Source organism: Merops nubicus, unplaced genomic scaffold, assembly GCF_000691845.1.
Source record: "Merops nubicus isolate BGI_N331 unplaced genomic scaffold, ASM69184v1 scaffold9041, whole genome shotgun sequence".
In the NCBI taxonomy this organism is placed as follows: domain Eukaryota; kingdom Metazoa; phylum Chordata; class Aves; order Coraciiformes; family Meropidae; genus Merops; species Merops nubicus.
The window spans coordinates 59,241-84,289 of record NW_008586219.1 but is presented as its reverse complement, the minus strand read 5'-3'; the positions used below and the strand labels follow the sequence as shown (position 1 = coordinate 84,289).

At 45.1% G+C, this 25,049-nt stretch overlaps 1 protein-coding gene across 4 annotated transcripts in view; it reads left to right on the top strand.

The window, feature by feature from the left end:
• Window positions 1-7,762: 7,762 nt before the first annotated feature.
• RBFOX2 (RNA binding protein, fox-1 homolog (C. elegans) 2) overlaps window positions 7,763-25,049 on the top strand; it is a 53,380-nt gene continuing 36,093 nt past the window's right edge. For 3 of the 4 annotated variants that reach the window (XM_008948578.1, XM_008948581.1, XM_008948579.1), the window contains exons 1-2: window positions 7,763-7,987; window positions 18,245-18,391. In XM_008948578.1, the coding sequence (XP_008946826.1) occupies window positions 7,796-7,987; window positions 18,245-18,391 (339 nt within the window). In that variant the 5' untranslated portion in view covers window positions 7,763-7,795. The remainder of the gene's footprint in view (window positions 7,988-18,244; window positions 18,392-25,049) is intronic. The other variant, XM_008948580.1, reaches the window with a different exon arrangement.

The following is a 25,049-nucleotide window of genomic DNA, read 5'->3' as shown; positions in this document are numbered from 1 at the left end:
TTTTTGAATGGAGTATAATGTAGATTTCAGGAGCATAAAATCAGAGCTTTTTTGAAATCTGAAAGAGATGTTTCCAGCTGGTAACTAGATGTGGCTCACGACCTTATTAATGTTGTGTAACTTGAAAGCTTTGGCTATATCCAACAGGAAACCTCTTTGCAGGTTGCCCAGGGGCTTCTTAATTGAAGTGCGTATGCTTACAGCTCCGAGAGCCTGCATTTGTGCTTTGGGATAGAGCAAGAGTTGACCATTACTGGAAATAATGACAGCATAGGGGTGAGTGAGTGCTTCCTGTGTGAAAGAGTAAGATAAGACTGTGATTTTCTTTCGTCCTTTCCTACAAAGGCAGGGCTTGAACTTCTTTTCCATCAAGTTCTTAAATGCATTTAAAGAAAAAAAAAAAAGAGAGAGAGAGAAGAAAGGCCAGCTGTTTTATTTTACAGAACAGTTTTTGGTGGCCTGTAATGATAGAGTATATATTGGAAGATAACTTGTTCTTCCCTTGCTTTACATATCTGGGAGAAGGAAGGGTAAGATTAGATAATCTAGTGCAAGCTTGCACCAGGAAGTTGAAGAGAGCATGCCTTTAAATGGTTAGCTAGGTGCAAGCTTGAGTGCAGCTGTCTTTTGTTATCTTTTTTTTTATTTTTATTTTGTGGAAGATTAGCTTATTTAGGCTTAAATTAGCCCAATACAAAAAGTGTTCCCTAAAATGATTACATTTGATTTAAATTAAAAAAAAAAAAAAAAGAGAATGTATGGATGTAAATTTAGTCCTCTGTTTTAACAAAGCTAGCATAAAACTCCAAGAAATTTTGCAGTACTGCCTGTAGGTAGAGCACTGCTTTTGGGTGAATTCAAGAGGAATTTTTTGTGCCCACAGTAGTAGAGTCAAAATCCAGTGTCATTTTCTGTTACCCCAGTAGGTCTGAGGTCAAAGAAGATCAAGCTCCAGATGTGAAGATGTAATCATAGAATCATGGAATTGTTTAGGCTGGAAAAGACCTTTATGGTCATTGAACACAAAACCTCTTACTACTATGAATCCTCTTCAAGGTGCTTTTATGATCGACCCACAACAAGATAAGAAAGTTGATTTTATTAGCCTGGGTTGCCAGATGGTATACATCCTTTTCACCTCCAAATTTCTTTTCTGTAGATATTTTACCCACTCTTGCTGTTCAGAAACTAATCTGTAATGAAATGGCCATGACAGAGAAGGTACTATTACTGCATTTTTGGGATAAAGATTTTATATTATGTCCATGGGCACCTGCAGGGTTCATGTGGGCAAATCACTGGGGAGTTGGAAAGCTGTCACTTCATCATCCTGTACATCACCTCGCCTTCTGCTTCAGTATCTTCGTGACCCTGAAGAGCAAAAGCACAATTTCTACAATCAAGGCTTGGTCCCCTATGCTGTGAGAGCTATCGGTGTAGGTTGGGGTTTATCTCTGGTGTAATGCCCTAGCCAGTGCTTTTCTGGAAGGGCTAATGCTTGAGCTCCTGGTGGATCTTGGAGCATCCCTCACGCTGCATTGCGCCCATCCCCATTGGTGAAGAAATGGCTTGCTGATAAGTTATCAGCAGGCAAATTGTGGGATTGCCTGGGGAGAGGGTTAATGTGTGCCAGAGACGGCCGCTCCCTGGCAGCCTGAGCTCATCCAAATGCTGGTGCCCGTGGCCCTTCCCTCCTCAGCTTCTCCACCCCCTCTCCTCTCTGTCTCTGGTTCTCCCCCAACTCCTTGCCAAGCCGTTTCAGCACTCTTAACTGGGAACAAAACTAACCTGACAATAAAAAGCGAGTCGGATTTTTTTTTGTCTGGGATATGTGCTGAAATGGCTCAGCAGAGGGCGGATGGAGCATTGTGGCTGGCAGGGGAGAAGGCAGGAGTGCACAGCTGGAGCTGGGACCCTTCTGGAGCCACGGCCGCCAGGACGAGTCCCAGCGGGGCTGCTGCCAGAGGGGTCCTGGAAGGGTCTGGGAAGGGGAGCATGCTCCAGCAGCTTTAATGTGTGTTCGGCTGCGGGAAGCAGGGGGGCAGAAACCCAGCCCATGTTCCTTATTATTATTCTCTCGCTCGTGGCGTAGGCCCTTTCTCTTGCACTTGGCCTCTTCTGCTGGAGCCGCGTGTGACATTTGCCTCCCCAACAGGAGGCTGTGACCTGGGTGGGAGGGGGGACAGCGAGGTCCCCGCAGCCCCCTCGCTCACAAGGATCCTTTTCATGCGGAGAGCTGAGGGTGGGCAGCGGCTCCAGGTGGAACGCTCGCCCCAGGCTTTTCAGATCCCAGCTCCAAACAGTTTGGCTGTTTACGAAAGGGATTAGGTTCCGTGGAGAGCAAACAGTCGTAGCCTGGAGCACGCTGGGCTTCACAAACAGGTTAATTGCCTCTGTTAGCTGCAAGTCACTTGCTTCAAGGTTTCACAAAATGAATTCCGCGAAGGTTTTCCTATTAGAAGCCCCATTCCACTAATAGGTGTATACTCACATCTATCCCAGTGATTTTGGGGGTTACCAGAGTCGAAAGGCATATTTAAGAGATTATTTGATATTTACATGCTGTATCACTGCTCTGCACTTTGATGTTTAGGACTTACAGTGGCGTTATGGACAGCACAGACCATTTACCTCGTGGCAGTTTGCATGGAAATGTCTGTACAGAAATTGTACCAGTTTAGCTTTACCAGGATTGTAATTCAATACAGAAGGTATCGGGAGCTGCGCTGCTAGAAGGCTCCTTTCATATCCTTGTAATTGCACCCATTTCTCTAATGAGCAGAAGAAAATGGGCCCTTCACAAAACAGACTGATCTGTGACAGTTTTATGGAAGTAGGAGGCCTTTGTGCATTTCTGGTGTTAGCTCTTGGCTTTGCAGTGCCGTGATCTTGGATCACCACCTGCTGTCTGCTTAAAGAATTCATCCTGTGTCTCATTTGCTGAACCACGTTGCTCCTTGTTGAGATGTCCTCCCCAGCTCCCACCCTTCTGCAAGGTACCACTACATGTGGTTGCTTACCATTCCTCTGCTTTGCTTGGAGCTCCAAAGTTTTAAGTTAAAGCTGCATAAACACGTAGAAATGTGTCCCCATTAGGAATTTTTCACTGGTTCAGTTAATTTGTTTTTTAAATTAAATGTGGGATGAGTTTGTACTGAGCTATGTAGGCAAAACCCTGGCTTAAGGAAGGAAGCTGGCACCTGCAAGGACATGATGGGACCTTTGTAAGGCTGAGAAGAGAGGCCTGAAGTGGGAGTCCAGACAGGTATTCTTTATCCTCTTGTGTCCTGAGGGCTTGTGTGCTGATGAACCAGGTGCCAAGATTTTGTAGGGGAGGAGGGCTGCTTTGAATTCCTACGTGATGTGGCTGAGAGATTTCCAACTGAGCAGAGCAACAGAATTGAATAGACATAGGAATTGGTATGAACTGGAGGTTACCATATAGGTAATGAAGATTTTTTCTTTTCTTAAGGAAAGTGCATTAATTACTCCCAAGTTCCAGTTGTACTGAACAGCCTTTCCCAGTCTGAGCATGGGGTGGCAGCTAACGTGGTTGGTGCATGGCAGCACAAACTCGTGGGGGAAATTGGTCAGCCTGGAACTGTTGAAATTATTCCTGCAGCCAAATGTCCCTGAAGCTCCCCTCCCAGAGACTGCTGGCTGCCCTGTATTGTGGCTGAGAGAAGTGTCTGTCTGCTCCTGAACATTAGTTAAGATTTATTTCATGCCATCACATAAGTATGATACATTGCCATAGTGTCATAGAGCTATTAAATAGGGGAAGAGACTATTGCATTTAGGTCATGGCATTTATAACTATGGAGAAAATAAAAGCTGTCTCTAAATGCCAAATGAAATATCTACTGATACGAACCCCTGCTGCCCAGCCTTTCTGTAGCCACAAACAGTATATGGAGAAGAGGAAATGGCCTCAGGTTGTGCCAGGGGAGGTTTGGGTTGGATATTAGGAAGAACTTCCTCACCAAAAGGGTTGTCAAGCATTGGAACAGGCTGCCCAGGGAGGCGGTGGAGTCTCCATCCCTAGAGGTATTTTAAAGATGTGTAGATAAGGTGCTCAGGGACATGGTTTCATGGTGGACTTGGTAGTGTTAGGTTAATGGTTGGACGCTGTGATTGTAAAGGTCTTTTCCAGCCAAAACAATTCTGTGATTCTGTAAGTTGAAGATGGCAGTGGCTTTTGTGAGGAGCTCCAGACAGCCTTTCCTAGTCCTCTGATGGCATCTTTGTATATATTTGTGGATGGTGACTACTCTTGGACATACCTATCATGGTCTGTTGCATCTGAGTCAGTGTTTAAGTGAATTCCTTGAGCTAAAACAGGCAGGACTGGTAATGCAGTGAGGTATGTTGTCAAGATGGGTAGACAAAATATCCAACAGAGTCTCTCTTCCTATGTACGTACCTTCACTGGGAACTTTGGGGGTTTCTCCATGTTCTTTGTGCCTCCTGAGAAGTGGGAAAGGCAGCACCTCTTTCTGCAGGATTTCTGTCTGAAAGGAGTTCAGGTTCTGTGTTTGAAGATGAAGGGGATTTTTTATTTTTTTCTGTGTGTGTTCTTGAAAATATGAAGTGTTGTGTAAATGTTGAAATTTGATAGAATAACAGGAGAGGTAGAATCTCCTCTGGGTTTGGAGGATATCAGTATACTGTGAAACCTGCAGAGGTCTCATCAGGAGTCCTTTTCTGTACACACTAGGTGGAACAGAAAAAAAAAAATTAATTCTAAAGCATTGAAGGAAATTAAAATTTAAAAAAAAAAAAATCAGACAGGAAGCATGTACATAATCATATCAAGACAAAAATAATCTGAGATACAGATACTCCATGAGATGATGAAATATGGACAAGCATTATGGTGATAGATCCACAGATAACCTGAGACATCAAATTAAGGGTACATTTTTAATAAAATAAATTATTTTTGCATGTTAGTGTGAGTGTGGGGGGAGGAAATTGATGGTGGTATTAAAAATATTTCATTCTGTACCAGAAATCCCTTATTGGAAAATCTTAGGGAGATCACAGAGAAGTAATAAATAGTTACCAGGATGTTTTGGTTTGCCAAGGTGTGATTAACCTCAAAATAAATATGAACTATCAAAATGCCACAAGCAACAGAAGAGAGAGGGAGCATTTTTCATCTTTCAAACATTTGTAGATAATTGAAGAAGGGAAAGAAAACACGTATAAGGTTGAAATGCATTTAAACTGGAAGGAACTTTATTAACTGAGGGCTAAAAACATTGAAAATAAGATGATATAAGGTTTATGGGCTGGCATTTTAAGTAGTCTAGGAGTAAGATTAAACAAAATGCTGGAGTGTGTCCTTTGGGGAGCAGCCCTGAACTGATGTGGGTGCAGCAGAGTAGGTTTGGGTTGGGGCTCATAAGTATTCTTTTTTCTCCTCTGCAGGGTACTACTGGCTTATAAATCTTATCTTATTTTAAGAACATTGGAAATAGTTTCTGCTACTGCATCTTTCTTGGGGTTACCCTACCAATTTTTGAAATTTAGTCAGTTTTATATTTGGTTCTTATTTTAAACAGAAGAAAGAGGCAGACAACATGGGCTGTCTGGAAGCACACAGGCAGCTGGATAGATGGAATGAAGTAGTGTAAACAAAAGAGCTTGAAAAGGAGGCAGCAGGAAGAGGGAGTGGTGCTGTGGTTAGAGTCCAAGGAGGTAGGTGAGTGATGGGGCTGCTGATACCTGGTTTGCAGGGGGATCCCCCTCGTTCCTAAAACTCACCCTGCACGTCTCAATCGTGGTTTAGATCAAGCCAGAAGCTCCTTGCCTGAAGCTGAGAACGGCGAAGGAGAGAGCAGAAGTGGAGGGCTGGTGGAGCTGCCCTCCTTTTAGGAGGGAAGCCAACCCCTGTCCTGCTTCCAGAAGACGTGCTGGGTGTGTGGAAGACCTCTGCAGAGCTGCTAGCGGGGCTGCGGCGGCTCGGGGGGTGTGTGAGGCACCGAGCTCTGGCCCTGGCTGCCATGCGCGCCCGAATTTCTCTTTCTGAGTTGAGGCTGCAGAGGTGTGTGTGCAGGAGCAGCCAGGCTCTGCAGCACCCGGGCTGCTGGCTAACGAAGGCGTCCGTCGTTCGGCGTGGGCCGAGGCTGCGGCTCGGCTCTAAGTGCTATTGAATGCCCTTCCTTCTCCTTCTCCCCAGCTGCGGGAGGCAGCACGTGGCCACGTGGCCCCCAGGGGAGGCAGAGCAGATAGACTAATGTCAGAGCAAATTTGGGATTCAGCCAGTGTCTGAGTGACCCAGCGCTGGCTGGAGGTGCGCTGCGTTTATCACAGTTTCCTTCGTCCGGAAGGGAAAGCTGCAGGTAGGCTGATAAAGGGACTGGAAGGTTTGTCCGGCTGCTCTGGAGGCCCGTCAGCCCCTGCACGCTCTCTGCTGAAAGGCTGCTTGGTAATTCCCACTCTGCCTTCCCTAGCTGCAGGATAAGGCCTGCTGCTTTTTGACTCCATTGATTTAAGCGTGCTGGTGTCGGAATAGGCTCGAGCACCTCCGGGCTTTGTGGAGGAGGACCCAGGGCTGGAACAGCAGCCAAAATTTCAAATGGGGATTAGTCCATTGACACGCACGTAAATCAAACAGCACTGCTATCATAAATCTTCCCTGTGGACTTTTTTTCTGCCATGGCTGTGGAAGCAGTAGGAGTGGTGCAGCAGCCTGGGCTTCCCAGGGTTGGGTTTCAATGTCAAGGCTGTTCTCCTTCGACCCAGACAGCTGAGTGTAGCTCCTGGCTTCCCCCTCGCTGAGGTCCCTGCAGGGCTGCATGCTTTCGTGTTTGCTTTGGGTGGTTTTCAGGCACGATGGGGTAGGTTTTTGTTTTTTTTTTAATGCTGTCTTCTGGGGTATCTTTTGCATGGTCAGCTGCCTGTTCCTGAGTCATCTGGTTGGTGTCAGCTACATCTACGGCAGTGCTAAAAGCTGCTAAAAAGTCTCCTTGTCCTATCATAGAGGTCTCTGTGGGATGCCTTAAGCTGAGGGAGAAGTAGGTAATGAATGCTTTGTTTGATGGTAGTGATGCTCAGGCCTGCTCCAGGCTTGTGTTCTCAGCTCAGGTCCCCTAGCTCTTCCATGTCTTTTGCACACTCAGCACAAAGCAAACAGGATTTTCCAACAGCTGGTACCGCAGCGTCCATGCTCTTTACTCAGTGCTGCCAGAGCAAAGGAGGGGGCTGCTGCACAGATGAGCTTTAGAACGAGTATTTCTTTTCTCTTACAGTAACACAGCAGAGAAGAGTGTGCTCTGAACCACCTGATGTGCTTGCTTGTGAGCAGAGACATCAGGGTCAGGCTGTGGAGGAGATGACTCCAGAAATGGTACTTCTAGGCACAATGAAGTACCCCGTTACTCTCTCTGTTTCCCTCTCTGCTCTGATGTTGCAGTGCCTCTTCCCCCTTCCAACACAATGCCTCGCTGTGTGAAAAGCCTCCTGTGAGATTATGGGGATAGGCAATTTGCAAGCCCCACAATTATTTTCTCCATACGCCACCCAGTAGTGAGAAAGCTGCCAGCAGAAGACTAAGGCAGTGGTGTCATGGCTCTGAGGAAGGAGTCATGCTCTTTTTGGTAGAGAAGGTAACAGAAGACTCTGCAGTTTTACAGTGGTGATGGGTGAGATGCCCACGTGAACACGTGTGTGTCTGTCTGTCTGTCTGTCATCCTCGGGATGTTTTGACCCATCTTCTGCGGTATAAAGCTGTTTTCTCTTTTTCCCCTTTCTTCAGGGTAACCAGGAGCCAGCGGCAACTCCTGATGCAATGGTGCAGCCATTCACCACAATCCCATTCCCACCACCCCCCCAGAACGGGATTCCCACAGAGTATGGGGTGCCACACACTCAGGACTATGCAGGCCAGACCAGCGAGCACAATCTGACGCTCTACGGCAGCACGCAGCCGCACGGGGAGCAGAGCACGACCACGGCCAGCACGCAGAACGGATCTCTTGCAGTGAGTGCAGCAGGGTGTGGGGCAGGAGAGCAGCACGGTGGGGTGGGGAAAGCAGCTGTTGGGTAGATTGCTGGCTGCTTTTCAGATTGCTGACTGCTTCTTAAGCGTGTGGCAGACTTAAAGAGGAGAGAATTAGAAACAAAACCTTGCTTCTGACCTTCCATTACTAGGTTCTCCTTTCTTCCCATGTGCATGTTCCCCTCATAAATAGGTGTCTGCACAGAGCAGTAGTACTTGGGATGGTGGTGTTCCTACCATGGTGGCACTGTCTGAAAACAGTCCTTTACAAAAGTGTTAATTGCCTTGTGATAATTGGCAGACGATTCAAATGAGTGTGATGGAGGCAAATTCTGGACGGTTGGCAGTAAAAGGGATTAGGGTGAGCACGTGCATTGTAGGTGTAATCCCAACGTGTTTCTTCTTTTCAGGAAGCTAGCAGAGTGGAAAAATATTTTCCTCTGACTTTCTGAAGATGGCAGGGAGCTTCAGAGGGCAAAGATAGGAGAGGACCTCTTAGCTACTGGGCATCCATTTGTCAAACAAAGATTTTTCTCGTTCTTATATTTTTTTGCTTTCTTCTTCCCATAGCCTGGAACTGGCACTGGGCAACATGCTGGCAGATTATCCCAGGAAAAGCTTTATCCACCCCTTAAGCCACTTGTTAAGACTTAACTTCCTAATAAAGAGCCTTATGGTGAGAGCCTTCGGTGCTCAGGGGCGGTTTTAATCTGTTAATACTTTCAGTTTTACTTGTAGTTGGGTGTTTGGCTCATAGAGATTATTTTCCCCCCTGTAAGTACTGAGTGCATTCAGTGCCAACGATTGCAAGTGCCAGCTGGAGTGTGCCTGGTTCCTGATGTGTGCCTCTGCAGTGGGCAGTGGCTGCTGGGTTGACACCACTAGTTATGACCAGGTTTGATAAGGTATCTTTGAGTTCATCCTGGGAACACCACAACTTCAGCACCTTGAAGAGGAAAAGGAATACAAACCCTGTAAAGCACATTGAGAGCATGTAAAAGGAACTTCAGGTGTCTTACCTGGCAAACACTAATGTAGATGAGAAGAGATCAGGCTGCAAATAAAAGGTAGAGCTGGTGCAGCGTGCAGAAATGCAAGTCTTTGTTTCAGTACCAGGTTGTCCGATGTCATTCCAACCCACAGGATTTGGGCTGCCTGTCTCCAGCCAACAGCTATCTCGAGCACTGCCAGTTGGATGGGAGGCTGGGAATGGTGAAAAAAAACACGGCAGTGCCTTTCCCCATGTACTTTAGCTGTTCCCATCCTTGCCCAGACCTTAAGAGCATTTCTTTTTAATGGAAATGATGTGAGCCTTGACCTTGGATGTAAGCTCTTGCCAACCCTCCTGCTCCTCTTCCATATTAGGAGCCATCTCCGTGGCACTGCAGGGCTGAGTTCTGTGTTTCATCAACTTCTGCCGGCTCGGAGGAGCCCACGGCGTGCGGGGAGGCTGGCTAGCCTGGGAGGAGGGACTGGGAGCCCATCTGTGGGGGAGGGAGCGTTGCTGGGAGACTGCTGGGAGGCAGCAGTGTTGCCAGGAGGCTGTGGAGGGAGCCTGACTGGCAGGGGTTATCTGAGAAACAGGCTGCATAACACACAACGTTTGTACTGGCTGTTGGAAACAGGTGGGCACGTCTGGTCTGACCATTTGAGGTGGTTAAAGACGTGTGAGCTGAGCCTGCAGAGTCGGGCTCACACACCATAGCTAGCTGGGAAAGGGAAAGGGCACAGATGAGGACGCTGCTGCTGCTGCTATGGCTGGGACTGATGAAACCCAGAGGATCCCAGATGGTGGCACATGAAGAACTCCAGGGGGAGAGGGGAAGTGACTTAGCCAAGGGCTTTTCACATGCCAGACTTCCACATGCACGGGGTCCTGGATCTTCTGAGCCTGTCTTCCTGTTTAGGACTTCTGTATGAAGTTATTTTGATTCTGTGGGCAGGCTTGGGATGGAATTGCTTGTAGCTTTTCTCCTCAGTATACTGATTAATGATGTAGGAACTAAGGTAAGGGAGAAGGCTCAGTAGTTACTCAAGCTAAAGCACACTATTAAAATACATCAGATGGGCTGATTGTTTCACCTTGAACATCTACAGCTAGCCAAGTGTCTTGTCCATCACATGCACTGGTTATTACTTATTTGACATATAAGTTCAGTCCATGTGAACTAGACTGCTACACTTTGAGGCCTCTTTTCTTTCCACCATTTTGTTTCTCTCAAACAACAGTGCTAACTTTGTTAGAGCAGAAAGTCGTTGTGGGTGATGTATGATCCTGGCCTCCCATCCCTGCGACGGACAGGCGCAGCTGCTGTCGTGGTTGTGAAGGTGATACCCCAAACCCAACAGCCGGCGGATTTTTCAGCTGCCGACTTGAAGCCTGTTATCCCATGGGAAGCTTCAGAAATTCCTTCAGCCAGACAGCTAAGGCCTTTCCTGGCTTTTAAGAATGAGGCCTTTGCTTGGGCTGAATGGCAGGACACAGCGAGGTAGCAAAAGCTGTGCTCAGATGGCAGGGCTTTCCTGCTCCTCAGGCAGGAAGCTTTTAGGATAATTGCAAAAGTAACAGGAGAACATGGGGTGGCTTAAAGGTCCCTCATGGAAGAGGGAGTTTGATCTGGTTGGTAAGATGTTACGCAGCAACGTAATGGGGTCTATAACGGCATCCCTAATGCACTGGGTAGAAGCACCTTTTGATAGAAAATTGGCAGATTATGATAGGCAGGTCATATTGAATAATTTGAGATTAGTGTCGGTGTCTGAGTAAATAGGCAGTGGTCTGGAAGCTGAGGTCAAACATCAGCAGTGAACTTAAGTAAAATAAACTTTGAGAATCAAAGTCCATGCCTTCCTATGCAGTCTAAAAGCCCTGAGCAAAGGGGAGTGACAGGATGGTGTCACTAGCTAAGGGTGAGCTTGGTTCTGGAGGTCTCAGTGTAATGGAAAGCATTCCAAGCTCTTGGAGCAGGGGCACAGGAGAGAAATTGGCACAATAGGTAGTGTAATACAAACAGCTTCATATTTTGGAATCTTTTGTTATTTTAGGATCAAGCCTCGTCTGTGGGGCTTTGTTTCTTGCCTGACATACGGATCTCCCAGTCTTCATCTCCCAGCATCTGTCCTTTCTCTTGATACTGTCCCAAAGCACAGCTGAAAGACCTAGAGTAAAAATAGATTGAGGTACGGGACCATATTTGGCCTCCTCTGTCTGTCCATCGCAGCCTGTCCCTTAAACTACTGATGCTCTGCATCTCACTCCTTCTGGTGCCGGGTCGCCTGGTTTCTTCCCCCTTCTTGGCTTCCATTAACGCTCTTCTCCCTGCTGGAGACACCCAGAACAGGCAGCTGTAAGGGGAGGTGCTACATTGGGCTGCAGTAACTCTGGCAGCTGAGCCGGCCTAAAGGTTCACCGCTGTCAGAAAAGAGAGATGTGGCTCCAAGCGCAGACTCCCACTCCTGTCTCCTGGCTCTGGCATTCCTTCCGTGAGCCACTTTAATTCCCTGCCCTGGCAGAAAGCTGTCCAGTTGTGGTGCCGGGTTAATGAGCTGGAGCAGCTCGTGGAGGGATCCAGGGTGCTGCTGTTGCAGGGAGGCAAGGGTGGCTGTGGGCTCTGCACCGCGCTCCGCCCGCAGCGGGACGCTCATCAGCTGCTGAACTCAGAGAGCTTGCCTGGGAGTAAATGCAATGCACTTAATACTGCCAGCTGATTATTCAACTCGTTCCTCTTGTTAATGTCAGAGGGAGGAATTTGTGTGTCTGTATAAATTAGGGGATGCAGCTGGAGGTATAGAAGTAGAGGAAGAAGTGTATGTAAATTGCTGTGCCTGGAAGTGGCAGGTGCTGTCGCCTTGGTGTCACATTGTCCTGAGCCAATATAAAGCATTATTTAATTGCAGAACATCACGTCTCCTGGCTTCTTGGTGTGCCATACTGAAGCACATTCAGCTCATCTTCCATACCAGAGAGGCGTATTGACTCTCTGATCTCTTAAAGTGGTGGGGGACCCCTGTGCATCTTGTTCAGAAGCAGGACAGGGAAGCTGCTCGGTCATCCGGCTGTGCCCCACATATCTAGCAAGGGTTTGGAAAGAAGGGAGCCAACAGCACCAAGGATTCCTCAGCTGACTTTTCTAACACATGGTTGATGTTCTAATGATGACTTCCCCTTGGGTATTTCTTGCCTAGTCTGAGATTGCAGAATTTTCCTCTGTAATTATTTTTCATCACTTTAGTAATTAAAGCAATTGCTCATGTGAGGTATTTCAAGTGAAGAATATGTTTAATGAATATCCTCACTTATCTTTTCATACTGCTGAGTAGGTAAGCATAAGAAAGAGCTAGCTGCTCTCAAATTAGTATCTAGCTGCTGATTGTTTGGCCACCTCAGCTTGGAAACTGCTGTCTTGAGGTAGAGAACTCTGACATTTAACATCAGGAATTTGCCTTGAATATGAGGCAGATTATTTTGTTATTTTGAGTATGAGGCAGATTATTATCAGCACTTGGAAACTTGTGTCTAGTGAGGTAGATTTAAAAATTATTTCAAAAGATAAATAGAAAATAAATCAGCAAATATGTTGGAGTATACAGCTGTGGTACTTCTGCATGTCTCAGAGGTTATAGCAGATCTAGAAGTAGTACAGGGGAGGATAATAGTGATGAAGGAAAGGGGTGTGGCAGGTTCTTCATGAGAAGAAACAAAATGCAAAAAGAGTTGATGGAAATGAGGGCATATGATGAGCACATAGAATATTTAATGGTATGGGAAATAAAATAGGGAACTTTCTTGTTTTCACTTACTAGGATGCATGCAGGAATAATTGGGAACCATGTATAGGAAAAACAGGGGTTTGTGTCTTGTTTTTTCCATACAATGAAGATTTTAGCATTTGAACTCTTGTCCATAGGATGCTTTAGAAGTTGAGGCATCAACTGCTTCAACTTGCTGGAGACTGTGATGAAGAAAAATCACCAAATCTTTTCCCTGTTCTTATGTTCTTCCACAGATGCCACAGATTGGGCTGATCTGAAAAAGATGAGAGCGAGCTGGATGGATCTTAGTCTGTCACTGTGTGGCTGTTCTCCTGGCACTGTCAGTGGAGCAGTCCAGGGGTGACCACTAGCTTGGGAAGCCTTGCTGCCTCCTTCACCTTGTTAGGACATCTCTTTTTTGTGAGGAGTGGGCTGGAACTGCTCACAAAGTGTTTTGACTTTTTGACCAGCAGAGCAGGTGTTCCAGGGGGCTTCATTGCACCACTTCATTGAAGGGGGCGAAGAAAAAAGCACCAAAGAATCCTCTTAAAACACTGCTCAGAAAAACAAAGTCATTTTAAACATCACTACGTGGAAAATATTATCTGACACATCAGAGATGTCTCTATTGTGCAGCAAAGCTTCCCTGTGTGCTTTCCTGTGTTAGGTCTGTGTACTGACTTCAGGTGGGGTCTATATTTAATGGTGAAAATTAACAAAATGGGTTAAGTTTTGGTATGTCTGAAAATTAATCTGACTGTATTGAACACAATTAAAAGCCTAGCAGAAGTTCTGTGCTACATCTTTTGCAATTTTTTTGCCTGGTCTTTGGGCATACAAAGTACTTGGGCACATTGTTAATCGTGCCAGTTTTTTTTTTACTGGAACACTGCTTGCATCTCTGAAAAATCAAGGACATTGATATAATTCTCAAATTCTATTTACTGCTGTTGAAAGGTGATTATTACCCCTGTGGTCTTCTGTCTGCTAAACAAGTGTTGTTTAAGCAGCAGAAGTTCCCATGCCCTGTGCTCTTGAATGGGTAGGACCTCAGTCTTTCTCTGGTAGGGTGTGATGGGATGAGGGGTTTTTGTGTCTAGGGCCTAATTCTTCACTCATTTTTCCACCAAACCTGATCAGTGGCTATCTGTTCATTGGTGGGTGACTGGTTGTTTTGATGTGGGTTCTTCAGCAGAAGTCACGGAGATCTTCCTCTCTGCACTCTCCTTTGTGGTGGGAAGAGAGCATTGTGCCAATTGTAGCTTTCAGTTCTTGACACAACACAGTTCCTCAAGCTCTTGATCCAAACAAGGTCTAGAAGGAGTGGAGTGAGCACAGTCTGTGTCCCAGATTTTGTAAGCCACCCAAGTCCCCTTTTAAATATAGTTATTAGTTACAGTTTGTATTTTGTAAATATTTTCTTTGCAGTGATTTGTGGCTCTTAACCTACTCATTATGATTCACAGCATTTTGGACGGCCTGCTTCCTAGGGGAGAGGACAAGGGGGTTGTTTTTTTGCTTTCCTATAACTTGGACCTGAAGCGGTTCCAGTTCTGGAAGTAAGTGGGAGATGGAAACAGAATGTGCTGGGTATTAATAGTCTGGGTGCTGGCCAGTCACATTGTCTGGCTCGTCGGGGAGGTAGCCCTCTGTCTGGCCACACAGATGGAGATCTGCTCAGAGCTCATGTGGCACTGGAGCCCCTGCCTCCCTCCAGAGAAGAAATCCTCAGCAATTGCTTGTTCACCAGCTGGTTTGGGACATGAGTCTAGTTGAGAGGTGGGAAGATGGTTGTAGGGCTGTCCCTAGACCCTTCAGCACACCCTTGTGTTCCCAGGTGTCCTTCTCCCCCTCGCCCATGTACACATCCATGCTTCTCCTTGTGGCTGCCTCTCCTTGTTCAGGGTTTCCTTACTGCTGACAGGTGTAAGGGAGGAGCTGGCACAGGGGCCCAGGCACTGAGCAGTTAAAAGTGAAGCACATACTGCACGTGTCCTGGGCTTTGAAGCGTTTCCCAGTGACCTTGAGCAGAGCTCAAAGCTTGCATGTGCAGGCCCGAGTGGCATTACTGCCTGCCTAAGTACACGTAACACAGGCTGTGCTGAGGAGGTGAGAGAGATCCAGTGCTGTTTCTAAGCACAGGAGTTTTGCTGCAGTGTCTCTGTGTGGTCTGATGACAGGCACTGAGACCTGGGGAGCAAGGACTAGCTCCTCTCCTCTCCGAATTCCTGTCTGCAGTGAGGGGAGAGGGCTGGTTCTTCGCTGTGAAGTGTTGGTGTGAGGCCAGAAGGAAGGAGCTGAAACTCCTTCCTGTGGGGAGTGGGCACTTGGTAAAGTGCAGGCTTTTATCATCTGCCTTGGTCAGGGTACTGCTGTTGCCAGTCTCCATTATGTGCTGCCTGAGAACAGGCTCCAGGCCCTTCCTTTCATCTCCTTCCTAATGAATTAAGACGAGGAATAACTATAAAATGAAAAAAAAAGAAAAGCAGCAAGATCTGAAGAGACTGTTTCTTTCATTTATGTTGTAGCTGAATGTGTGGCACTAGACAAATGTACTGAGATAATGTTATGGTGGCTGAAAGTTCAAATCTTACCTTAGGGCCATGGCTGATAAAAATGAGGAGAAGCTACAGCATCCAGAGAGAGAAGGTATTTAAGGTTAAACTACTGCTGAAAAAATCAGGATATGTGAAAGTCTGAAAAGCATTTGGGGGCTCCTAGTGTAGTCAAACAGGTAAGAGTGGACTGAGCTGCCTTGTGCCTCTGTGGTTTCTCCTCTTTGAAGCCTTTGTCCTGCTGTACACGTGGCAGGGGCTGCAGTGACTCCTGTGCAGCAGCAGCACTCACTCATAGGCAGGAGCAGCTGGGGCTGTTCTCGAGCAGGCTGCTGTCCACGATACATTGCACACTTGGTGAGGAAGGAGTTCTGCCCTCTGCCTGCCAACACATGGATGGGAGGGGAGTGCAGGCAACCTCCCAGCCTCCTCCCCTCTGGAAGCACCAGGTCCAGTCCTGTGCAGCCTGTGTTTGAATTTAAAGATGAAAACTTTTTTGTTGTCTCTGTGCCTTTCCTCACTGATGCTGTAGAACTTCCACTAGTGTGTGTGTTTGAGGATGCACCTGGGTGTGTGGGTGTTGGCTCCCTTGCCAGTTCCACACAAAACCATAGAAAACAGGATTTGGCAAATTGCAGTTGCAGGACTCCAGAATGGATTGTGGAGATGTCGTTGATGATCTGGGGGAGTGATTTTGGAGCAGTCATGTGCAGGTGTTGTGTGCAGTGGTGACGAATGGCTGCCCCTGCGTCTTGTCCTTCTTGAACAGATTTGCCCTGAGGAGCAAAGGACTCTGATGGAGTCGTAACAATAAAACCACCAAATAGCATAGTGTGATTTAATCCTAAGCCAGCTGCATTGATATTTTCCCCCTAGGGTACACTCTCTGTATGTTTGGAGATGGACTTTTGTCATAGGGGTGAGGCTAGGAGTTGAGGAGCAACTTGGGGTGGGGGGCATCTTAGATATAATCAAATAAAAGTTTCAGAGACTTTTCTTGAAAATTTGCTGTTTGAGGGATGGATGAGTCTTAGCCAGATAAAAAAAATCCTTATTCTGCTAGGCTTCTCCTGGGACTTGCATGGCCCTGGGGAGCAGAGATACTTGCAGGGCAGTATCTCCATTCTTCCCATCACAGCTTAGTTTATATTAACCAGATGAAATGTGTTTTGTGCTGCCTACAGAATTCTACTAAAATAAAGTGGAAAGCTGCCACTGCTTTGCTCAGCATGACAAGGCCCCAGCACTCCCTGTTTGCTTGCTCTTGTTAGTGCTTTATAACCAGTGTGTAAGTTCAAGGTCATGTCTGTAAGAGATATTTCTGGCCAGAAGAGGTCTGGTCATGTCTCCAGTTTTGTTCATCTGTGGAGAGATGTTTCTTTCCAAGTACCCATGAACTGTTGTATACTGAAAGATGTGCAGAGCAGTCTAGCAAGTCTAGAACATGGCTGGGGAGTCAGTGTGGGCAGCTCCCCTGAGATTTCTTTCCTCTTTGGTACACAGGTTGTTTATTTGAAATGGGAGGGAAAAAATGGCCTCAAAACAATAAAAAAAAAACCCTACTCTTAAATCTTTAGTTTAAGGCCTGTATGTGCTTTTGAAGGTGCCTAAAAAAGGTTGACTAGCAATTACATGGTCCTTGCGTTTTCATAGAACTCCTTTTCACTTGATGGGTTAAGGAAGAAGTCAGGTTGACATCTAAAGAAATGAAGTGACACTTAAAAGTGCATCATGCAGGTGGTCAAAGCATGACTCCTCGGAGACTGAGGAAAGGAGCAGGAGATGGAGGGAGTGGGTGGGTGCTTTCTGAATACTTTGATCTGTCAGTGCTTGCCCTGGAAAGGGACAGGGCAATGAAACCAATCAAACTGTAGTCTACTTTGTTTTGTAGCTCTGAGGTTTTGAGGTAATTTTTCTGACTGAAGTGCAAAAAGTACCATTTTCTCCATCAATCCATTCTGCAAAGAGGCTTTGCCTTTATATTTAGTGCTGTGCTCAAATTTTGCTACTTTGTAGTACAAGCCCAACAGAAGTGGCTGAGGTTCTCTTCCTTTCCTCTCCCCTGCCCATGAGCTCCATGGGGGCATTAGGTCTCTACTCTGCCACTCTGGTCTCCCTTACTCCTCTACCTCCTTGCTGTACTTTCTCTGTGCTCAGATACCACTCCTGGCCCACTCCTTGACCTGGCTTCGCTGTGCCAGTCGGTGCTTGGGAACATTGGAACAAATTCCTTTGTTTTAGCTGTGGAGTTGGTAGCAAAAAGTAGCACTTGGAGTCTTTATGAATCCTGCAGTGGTAATGACTGTTTCCTGTCCCTGGGCTGACTCGTGAATGTATGAGGAAAGTTAATCAAAGACATCCGTAAGCTGCTCGTGTATGGATTTTACCATTTAATTATAGATCTTCTTTTGGGGTAATGTTTCTCTGAAGGGAGCTTGACAGAGCAGATGCCGTTTTGCCTGGGGATGCATTTCTGGTATTGGCCCAGTGAAGAGCTGCCACTTCAGCTGTGGGATTTTGATGATTGCATGAACATCCTGCCACATGAGATTAGAGTGGCAGTACCACCTCCCAGCTTCAGGATATGAGAGTTCCGCCTCTTCATTAGAGCTTTCATATGCTGGCAGCTGAAGGGAGGAAGAACAGGGGGAAAGAGAGAAGCAATTTAAGAAAATCAAAGGCAAATCTAAGCTAAAAGGTGATCTGAAGGGAGGGAGGCTGACATCTCATTACTGTTTACTCATGGAAAGGGAGGGAAAGAAAACAGATCAATTGTTCAGCATTACTGGCTTTATCCAAATAATTGTCGAGGGCTCAGATGCCGCAGTCACAAGTGTAGTAGCACTGATACCTAAAAGGAGATAGACAAAGCACGTGGAAGGAATTAGTGTGGTTTCTATTCACGCACACGCTTTTGTCTTTCTGATTTCAGCAGACAGAAGGAGGGGCACAGACGGATGGACAGCAATCACAGACACAGAGCAGTGAGAACACCGAGAGCAAATCCACTCCGAAACGACTGCATGTGTCCAACATTCCCTTCCGCTTTCGAGACCCTGACCTTCGGCAGATGTTTGGGGTAAGTGACCAGCACCTTCCAGGGAACAGCACATTCTCCTTCCCCACAGGTGAGACACGTGCTGCTGGTGTGTTCCTGTGAAGGAAAAGTCCTTTCCCCTCAATTCACTCAGTGCACTGTAAAATATTTGTGTGACTAGGACAATTGGTAGTGTTTACCTCAGCTGGTAAATACACATGAAAACTATAACTCTGTTATAGTTATAGTCAAGCTGTTGATTGTAACCTAACAGTTGGTTTGGGAAAAAAACAAAACAAAACAACCAACACAAAACTTCACCTTCTTGCCCAGTAAAGACTAGGATTAAACATTGACTTAATATATCCCTTGCAAAGCACTGTTTTTCAGTTGCTAAGAAACTTAACGAAATATTTATGTCTTTCCTTAGGAAGACATTTCCTTATATCCATTTCTGTAATGAGAAATTGCCACATGGTGTTGGCCAACTAGCAACTGCATGTGGAAAAGCTAGTGCAGGTCAGATGGTATTTTACACTGTGTGTGATATACATTCTGCTTCTTTCAACTAGTTTGTCTTCCCTAATCTTTCTATGCTATTCATCATTCTCAATTTATAAGGTCTTTGAGGAAGAGGGAGTTTACATGGGTATAGGTGGTGACTGATTCCATGCTAGACACAGAGAAAAATGAGTTAGATACTTCATGACCTAACCCTTCAGGTGGAGTTATCTATATATCATCATCATCAGGAATCCTTGAATTGTTGATATGGTGGCAACATCCTTGGTTGATGGCACGTTTTAAAGTCTTCAAAAATATTTCTTATTATAAAGTTAACAGACTTTAGATGTTGCTGCCTGTTTAAGATGCAGTGCAGAGGACTTCAAGTCAAGAAAGATCAAAGCTAAGGCACCTCCTGCCATCTTAGGCTTTGAATGTAAACCGTGTTCCTAACTGCATTTCCAGCTGCTCCTCCAGAATCTTGCAGTGTTTCCAATTCAGTCGTTGCACCTCGTGAGCCATCTGCACGGGTGTGTGTGCCTGCACAGAAACACACACTCTTACGTGGGGAGTAGTGTTACAGTAGGTAAATGTGTCAAATTCATGGACTTCAAGCTTAGACTGCTGTAAACGTGAGAAGAATTTGACTTAACTGTTCATAGCCTGGATAGTACAAGGTTAACAGAGTGCTCAGATATGTTAAAAATTTCACTGACCATTTTCAGCAAGAGTCCCAGTTGCTGTATATTGTGAGAGTTCTTGAAGCTTTTTGTGTTCATAAGAAACTGTTGTGTGGGTGAGACAAAATGGAGAGGACCTGTCAAAATGCAGGAGGGCAAGGCTGCTGTTGAGAGGGACCAGAAAATATGTAGCCAGTTTCTTTTTGTTTGTGTGAAACAATGAGATGAGAGATAACAAACAGAAATTGTAACATGGGAAATTTCAGTTAGCAGGAAAATACTGTTTTACTTATTTTTACTGTGGGGGACGTTAAACAGTGGCACATGTTGCCCAGAGAGGTTGTGGAACCTCCATCCTCAAAGGTATTCAACTTGACTGGACAAAGCCTGCCCAACCAGGTCTCACTAGACCTTTGAGACGGGGTAGCACTAAATGACCTCTGGAGGGAGGTTCCAGCCAAAACTGTGATTCTGTTGCAAGAGGCCGGGTTTGCTTCCGTATTGTTCATACATTAAATTGTCACACTCTTGACATCTGTAGGAATGTTTTCAGAGTGAAACTCATCTCTTGGCAATCTGTGATTGATGAATCTTCTCAGTTGCCTGTGCAGCTTTCGTGGTCTTTAGCTTTGTGCTGTTGCAGGGCTGTGCAGTAGGCAGTTCCGTCCGGTTTAGAGCAACCGCTTGCTGGAATCACAGCCAGTTCTTGGGCCACCTGCTACAATCTGTGTTTAGCACGTCCTGCTCTGTGCTACTGCTGCTTCTCCCTCCTGGGAGCTGCATCACTTGCATAAACTATTCCATGTTGCTGCTGCCCCTTCCCCTGGCACTGGTGCCTCAGTTGATGACTGGCCCCTTTCACGCCTGTTCACCTTGATGCTGTTCCTCCCTGGTGTGGGGGGCATGGATGAGAGAGAAATGCCAAGATCATCCCTGTCCTGGTGACTCTTACTCTGCTTTGCAGCTTGGGAGAAACAGGCAGTTTAAAGTGAACTGCTGCCTTGAGGAGTGACTTGTAGAAAATGCAGCCTAACTGCTAGCTTTAAGGTTTCCTATCCTTTTTTTGGCCCATACAGTGCCACTTGTTGAGTGGGGAAGCAAGCCATATGAGTTGGTTTCTGGTGTTCCTCAAGTTATTTGTAGTTTGTTTATACTTTTTCTCTGAACATCACCTCAAGTTCCAGCACAGTGATGTGATTTAATTGAGATAAAAGGTATATCCCCTCTAAAGCCTTTTGCTGGTTCACACAGCCCTATGTTAGGTAGGCATACCTGTAGGCAAGGTATGCCTACCAGAAGAGCTTTCATCTTAGGAGACACAAAAACCCTACGTGCTGTTTTCCTATAATGGAGGACTTTGCTACTTTGCCAAAGAAATAATCAATGTTTCTTGCACATCTCCCTTTTTCTTTCTCAGTATGCTCTGAGCCTCAAGAGGGAGAGTGTTTCACTCAGAATCCTGCTTGCTCCTATTTCTTTTTCAGGATCAGGATGTTTTCCCTTGGGTGACTCACTGAAACCAACCCTTTCTCCTGCAGGGGACGCGTGGTTGTCTGAGTCGTCAGCTGTGGCTAGCCTGTAACCCCCACCCTCTCCCTCTCCCTTCTGTGTGTCAGGTCGCATCTCCTCAACGTCATAGCTGAGAGACTCAAAATCCTTGCCTGGAGTGATTTTCCCAAGCTACTGTACAAAAAGAGGATTTGGGTAGACAGCAAAACCGTGGAGGAAGAAATAAATGTGATGGTAGAGAGGGAGTAAAGAAGTCCCCTGAGGATGGAGCAGCATGCGAGAGGTCGGCCCAGTCCTGGGGCACAGAGCATTAGCTCATGCTTTCATCCAGACTTGAGGTGGACTTTGGACATGTTGTCCCCTGTGTGATTAAATGGACATTACATAACACTTTCTAAACCCTCACCATTTGTAAGAGCTGCAGACATAAGGATCTCCTGGCAAATTCAAGTTATTTGGGTTTCAAACCATCTCTCACCTATTGGATGTTTCTAACAGGTCCGTGAGAGATCCTCAGGAATGGAACAAGCATTTCCTATGTATATGCTGCTTATAGGGAGGCAAATAAAATAGGCTGCTTGAAACAGGTAATATTTGCTTGACATTTCATGATGCCAATAAAAAGACTTCCAGAATGCTTCTAGAAGGAATAGGTCATTTTTTAATGCACACAGTTCTGCACCCACTGTGGAATAAATCAATAGTTGACCTTCTTCTACCAGATAAAGAAGAGTTAATAGCTGACCTGAAATCCCACGGTTGCCTAGGTACCAGTGATTGTTATTTGTCTGTATTTGCTTTGTGCAAACAGAATATGGCATCAGGCAGTAATGTAAGGAGCTTTAGAAGAGACTGTTTCTTCAGGTATAAGCAATTGGCAGGATAGCTGCCAGGGAAGGTACTTTTAAAGGGAAGGAAGTGTTAAAGGAAGCTATCAAGTATTCAACAAAATCATACTGATGGCCAAAAAGGCAGGATTCCAGAGTCACTGGGACTGTGTTAATAAAACACAGGGCATTCTACACATCAGGCAGGCAGGATGAAGAGGAGGAGGAAGTAAGTGGCAGTCAGTATAAGTCCAAACTTAAACAAAAAAGCAGGTGAGAAAGAAAATGTGCTAATTATGGAAGTATCAGTGATGTAGGCTCAGAGAATGTATCAATTCCATACATGCAAAGAGAAAAAAATCTAGGTGTAAGTACCATATAAAATTAGGAAGTAGTTTTGTGGTTTGGGGAAAAACAAAACACACAAATAACAACACAACAAACAAAAAAACCCAAACAAAACCAAACCAAAGACTCCAGCTTGCTATGTTTATGGTTTAAGAGGAAGCATTTGTACCATATCTTGCTTTGCATATAATTAATAACAGAAGAGGATGATACAGTGCTCATAATATCTAAAGAAGAGCAGATCTAGATAAGGTATGGCCAAAGATAATAGCCAAAGCAAGGAGCTCTTTTATTCATTAATGTTAATTTTTAGCCAGTTCTTTTGAGCTAAGGGAGTTGCAGAAGGCTGGAACACTGCCCACTGGGATTCAGTGTTGAAAAAGTTGAAAGGGATGACCCAAAGAGCTACAAACTATCCACGTGTTGATCCAGGATAAAAGTAATTTTGGAAAGTTTGGTTTGTTTGTTTTTTTTTTTTTTCTTTAAAAAAAAAAAAAAAATAGAATCTAAAGAAATGGTTTAGTATCTATTCTTCATGGCTTGTTGTAAGGCAATACAGATCTTTGCAGACATACTATCTTGTCTATTTTGACAAGATTGTACAAAGCAGTGCTGATATCATTGAACATTCCTCAACCAAGTGAATGTTGATTTTTAAGAAAAAGGATACTTATCTGAAATAAACATAATACATTAGAGGGTTTAAAAATCTCTTTTAATGATAGATAATAAAAAGTAGTAGTTTTGGGGAAGATACCAGTGATCAAGAGTGTTTTCTAGTGTCATTTTCCCCAGGGATATGTTTCAGTTGTAGTCCTGTTCAGTGTCTGTATCAACACATAGAGTCAGTACTAATAAAACCTTGCCAGTAAGGTTTGCAGTTAAAAAAATGTTTGATGAAGAGGAAAGAGAAAGATAAGGCTGCTCTTAGAGAATGATGTGAAATTCCTGGTTAGCTGACAATAAATCTAATAACGTGTTTGATGCAGCTCAGTGCACAAGGTTAGGATCAAAAAAACAACCAAGAACTTGGAAGCTGAGTGGCTTTTTAACTGTGTCAGGCATTGGGTGCATGATTTACTTGGCTTCTTAAGGAGAGGTTGGCAGATGACAAGTCTGTTCTGTACAGGTGCTTCTGCATGGATGATATCTACTAATAGGGGTTTTGGGTCTTGTTTGCTAGTCATAATAAGATTTTCCAGTTAGAAGCTGAGATTTAACACAATTAACCTTGAAATAAGAGGGGAAAAAAAACATAGTCATTTAGACTAATTTAAACAATGGAACAACTTACAAGGGAGGAGAAGAGTGTTATAAAAACAAGTTAGCAAGTCTCTTCAAAATCTTACTATGCAGTTTCTGAGGGACATTCCTTGGCTAGTGTGTGTGAGGACTCTGACATGAGGGTAGTAGTCTTCTTCTCAACTGCTTGTAGCCTGTCCCCTTCCTTGCTGGACTATATGGATGATAAACCTCACGTTTCCCTCAACGTCTCCAGTCCTTTCAGCTCTGTGCTGTGACCGTGTCAGTGCTGGTGCCTCATGACTGATCACTTCAGTCCCTTTGTCTCGGGATTCAAGAAGCAGTTTTCCTCCCAGCGTAAATCAGGCTGGGATAGTCTGGCCAGGTCTGGATTTAAGAGTCGGATGGACTTTAGAGTCTCATGGGCAAGATGGAGGCTGGGTTGGACTGCCTGCAAGAGGAAAAACCATCTGTTCTCAAGCTGAATCATCAATTGCCTCCACAAAAACAAGCAAAGTGGATCCTTGTGGTAGTTCTGTGCACTAAATCCTTCCTATCTGTCGTGAGAGCAACAGTGCGAGGAGTCAGAATTGAGGTTTCTCGGAATTTACCATGGTAAAATACCCTTTGCTCAAGAAACTTCAACTATTTTTAAAAAAAGGAGCTAGCCCTTATTTTTATTCTATGCTATGTTGATGATAATTGCAGATGAAGATGGGATAGCACAGTAGAGGGTGTGAATTCTCTCAGGCTTTGGTTTCAGATTGAAACATTGCCTTTTTTACAGCATGCTCACTGCATGGCTTCTGCTTGTAGGCTGTTAACTACTTCTGGTGGGGAACATCACCAGCCCAGCTGATAAAGGGGATTGTGTGTTATCAGCTACAGCAGTAAAATAAGCATAGCTGTTTTATATAAAAGGTGACCATTCTGTCACCTTTAATAACTTTCAGATAATGAAGTTATTAATAAATTGATTTATTAAAGGTGACAGAATGGTAGCTGCTTTATTTTTAACATAGGATTTTAAAGCAAGTAATGCTGTTATCCTTGTCCTTCTCTAAGCATAATTCATATCTCTACTGTGAGGTATGTTTGTGGTAGATCACTGCTTTGTATGACCCAAGCAAGACAGCTCTGGGAGCTCAGATATTTTTGGAAGCTCTTGTAGCTTTCAGATCTCGGCCTCTGGGGAAACATTTTGGCACTTTGCACTTCCTAAAATATCTCAGTGGATGTAATTTCTCATCCAGCTTCATTCTGGTGTCAAGAGTACAAAACACCTCCATGAGCCTATAGTTCAAGGCTAAAGCAATAAGAACCTAGACTACAGCTCTTCCTCACCAAGAATTTGGTAGAGTTTTAAGTCTGTATTTGCAAATATTTAAGTTTAAATACACAAGTAATTTGTGATACACAAATATTGTCAATGACAGAAAACTACTCATTAGACATTAGGGTAAGTAGGTAAATAATATGATGGAGCAAGAAGCTGTGGCCTGCAGGTGTTGATGCAGTGAGGCCTGACATGTGTCAGTGGGAATGCTGCTGAAAGGGACTCTGCTTTCTGAGTGGACTGGAAATCTGAAG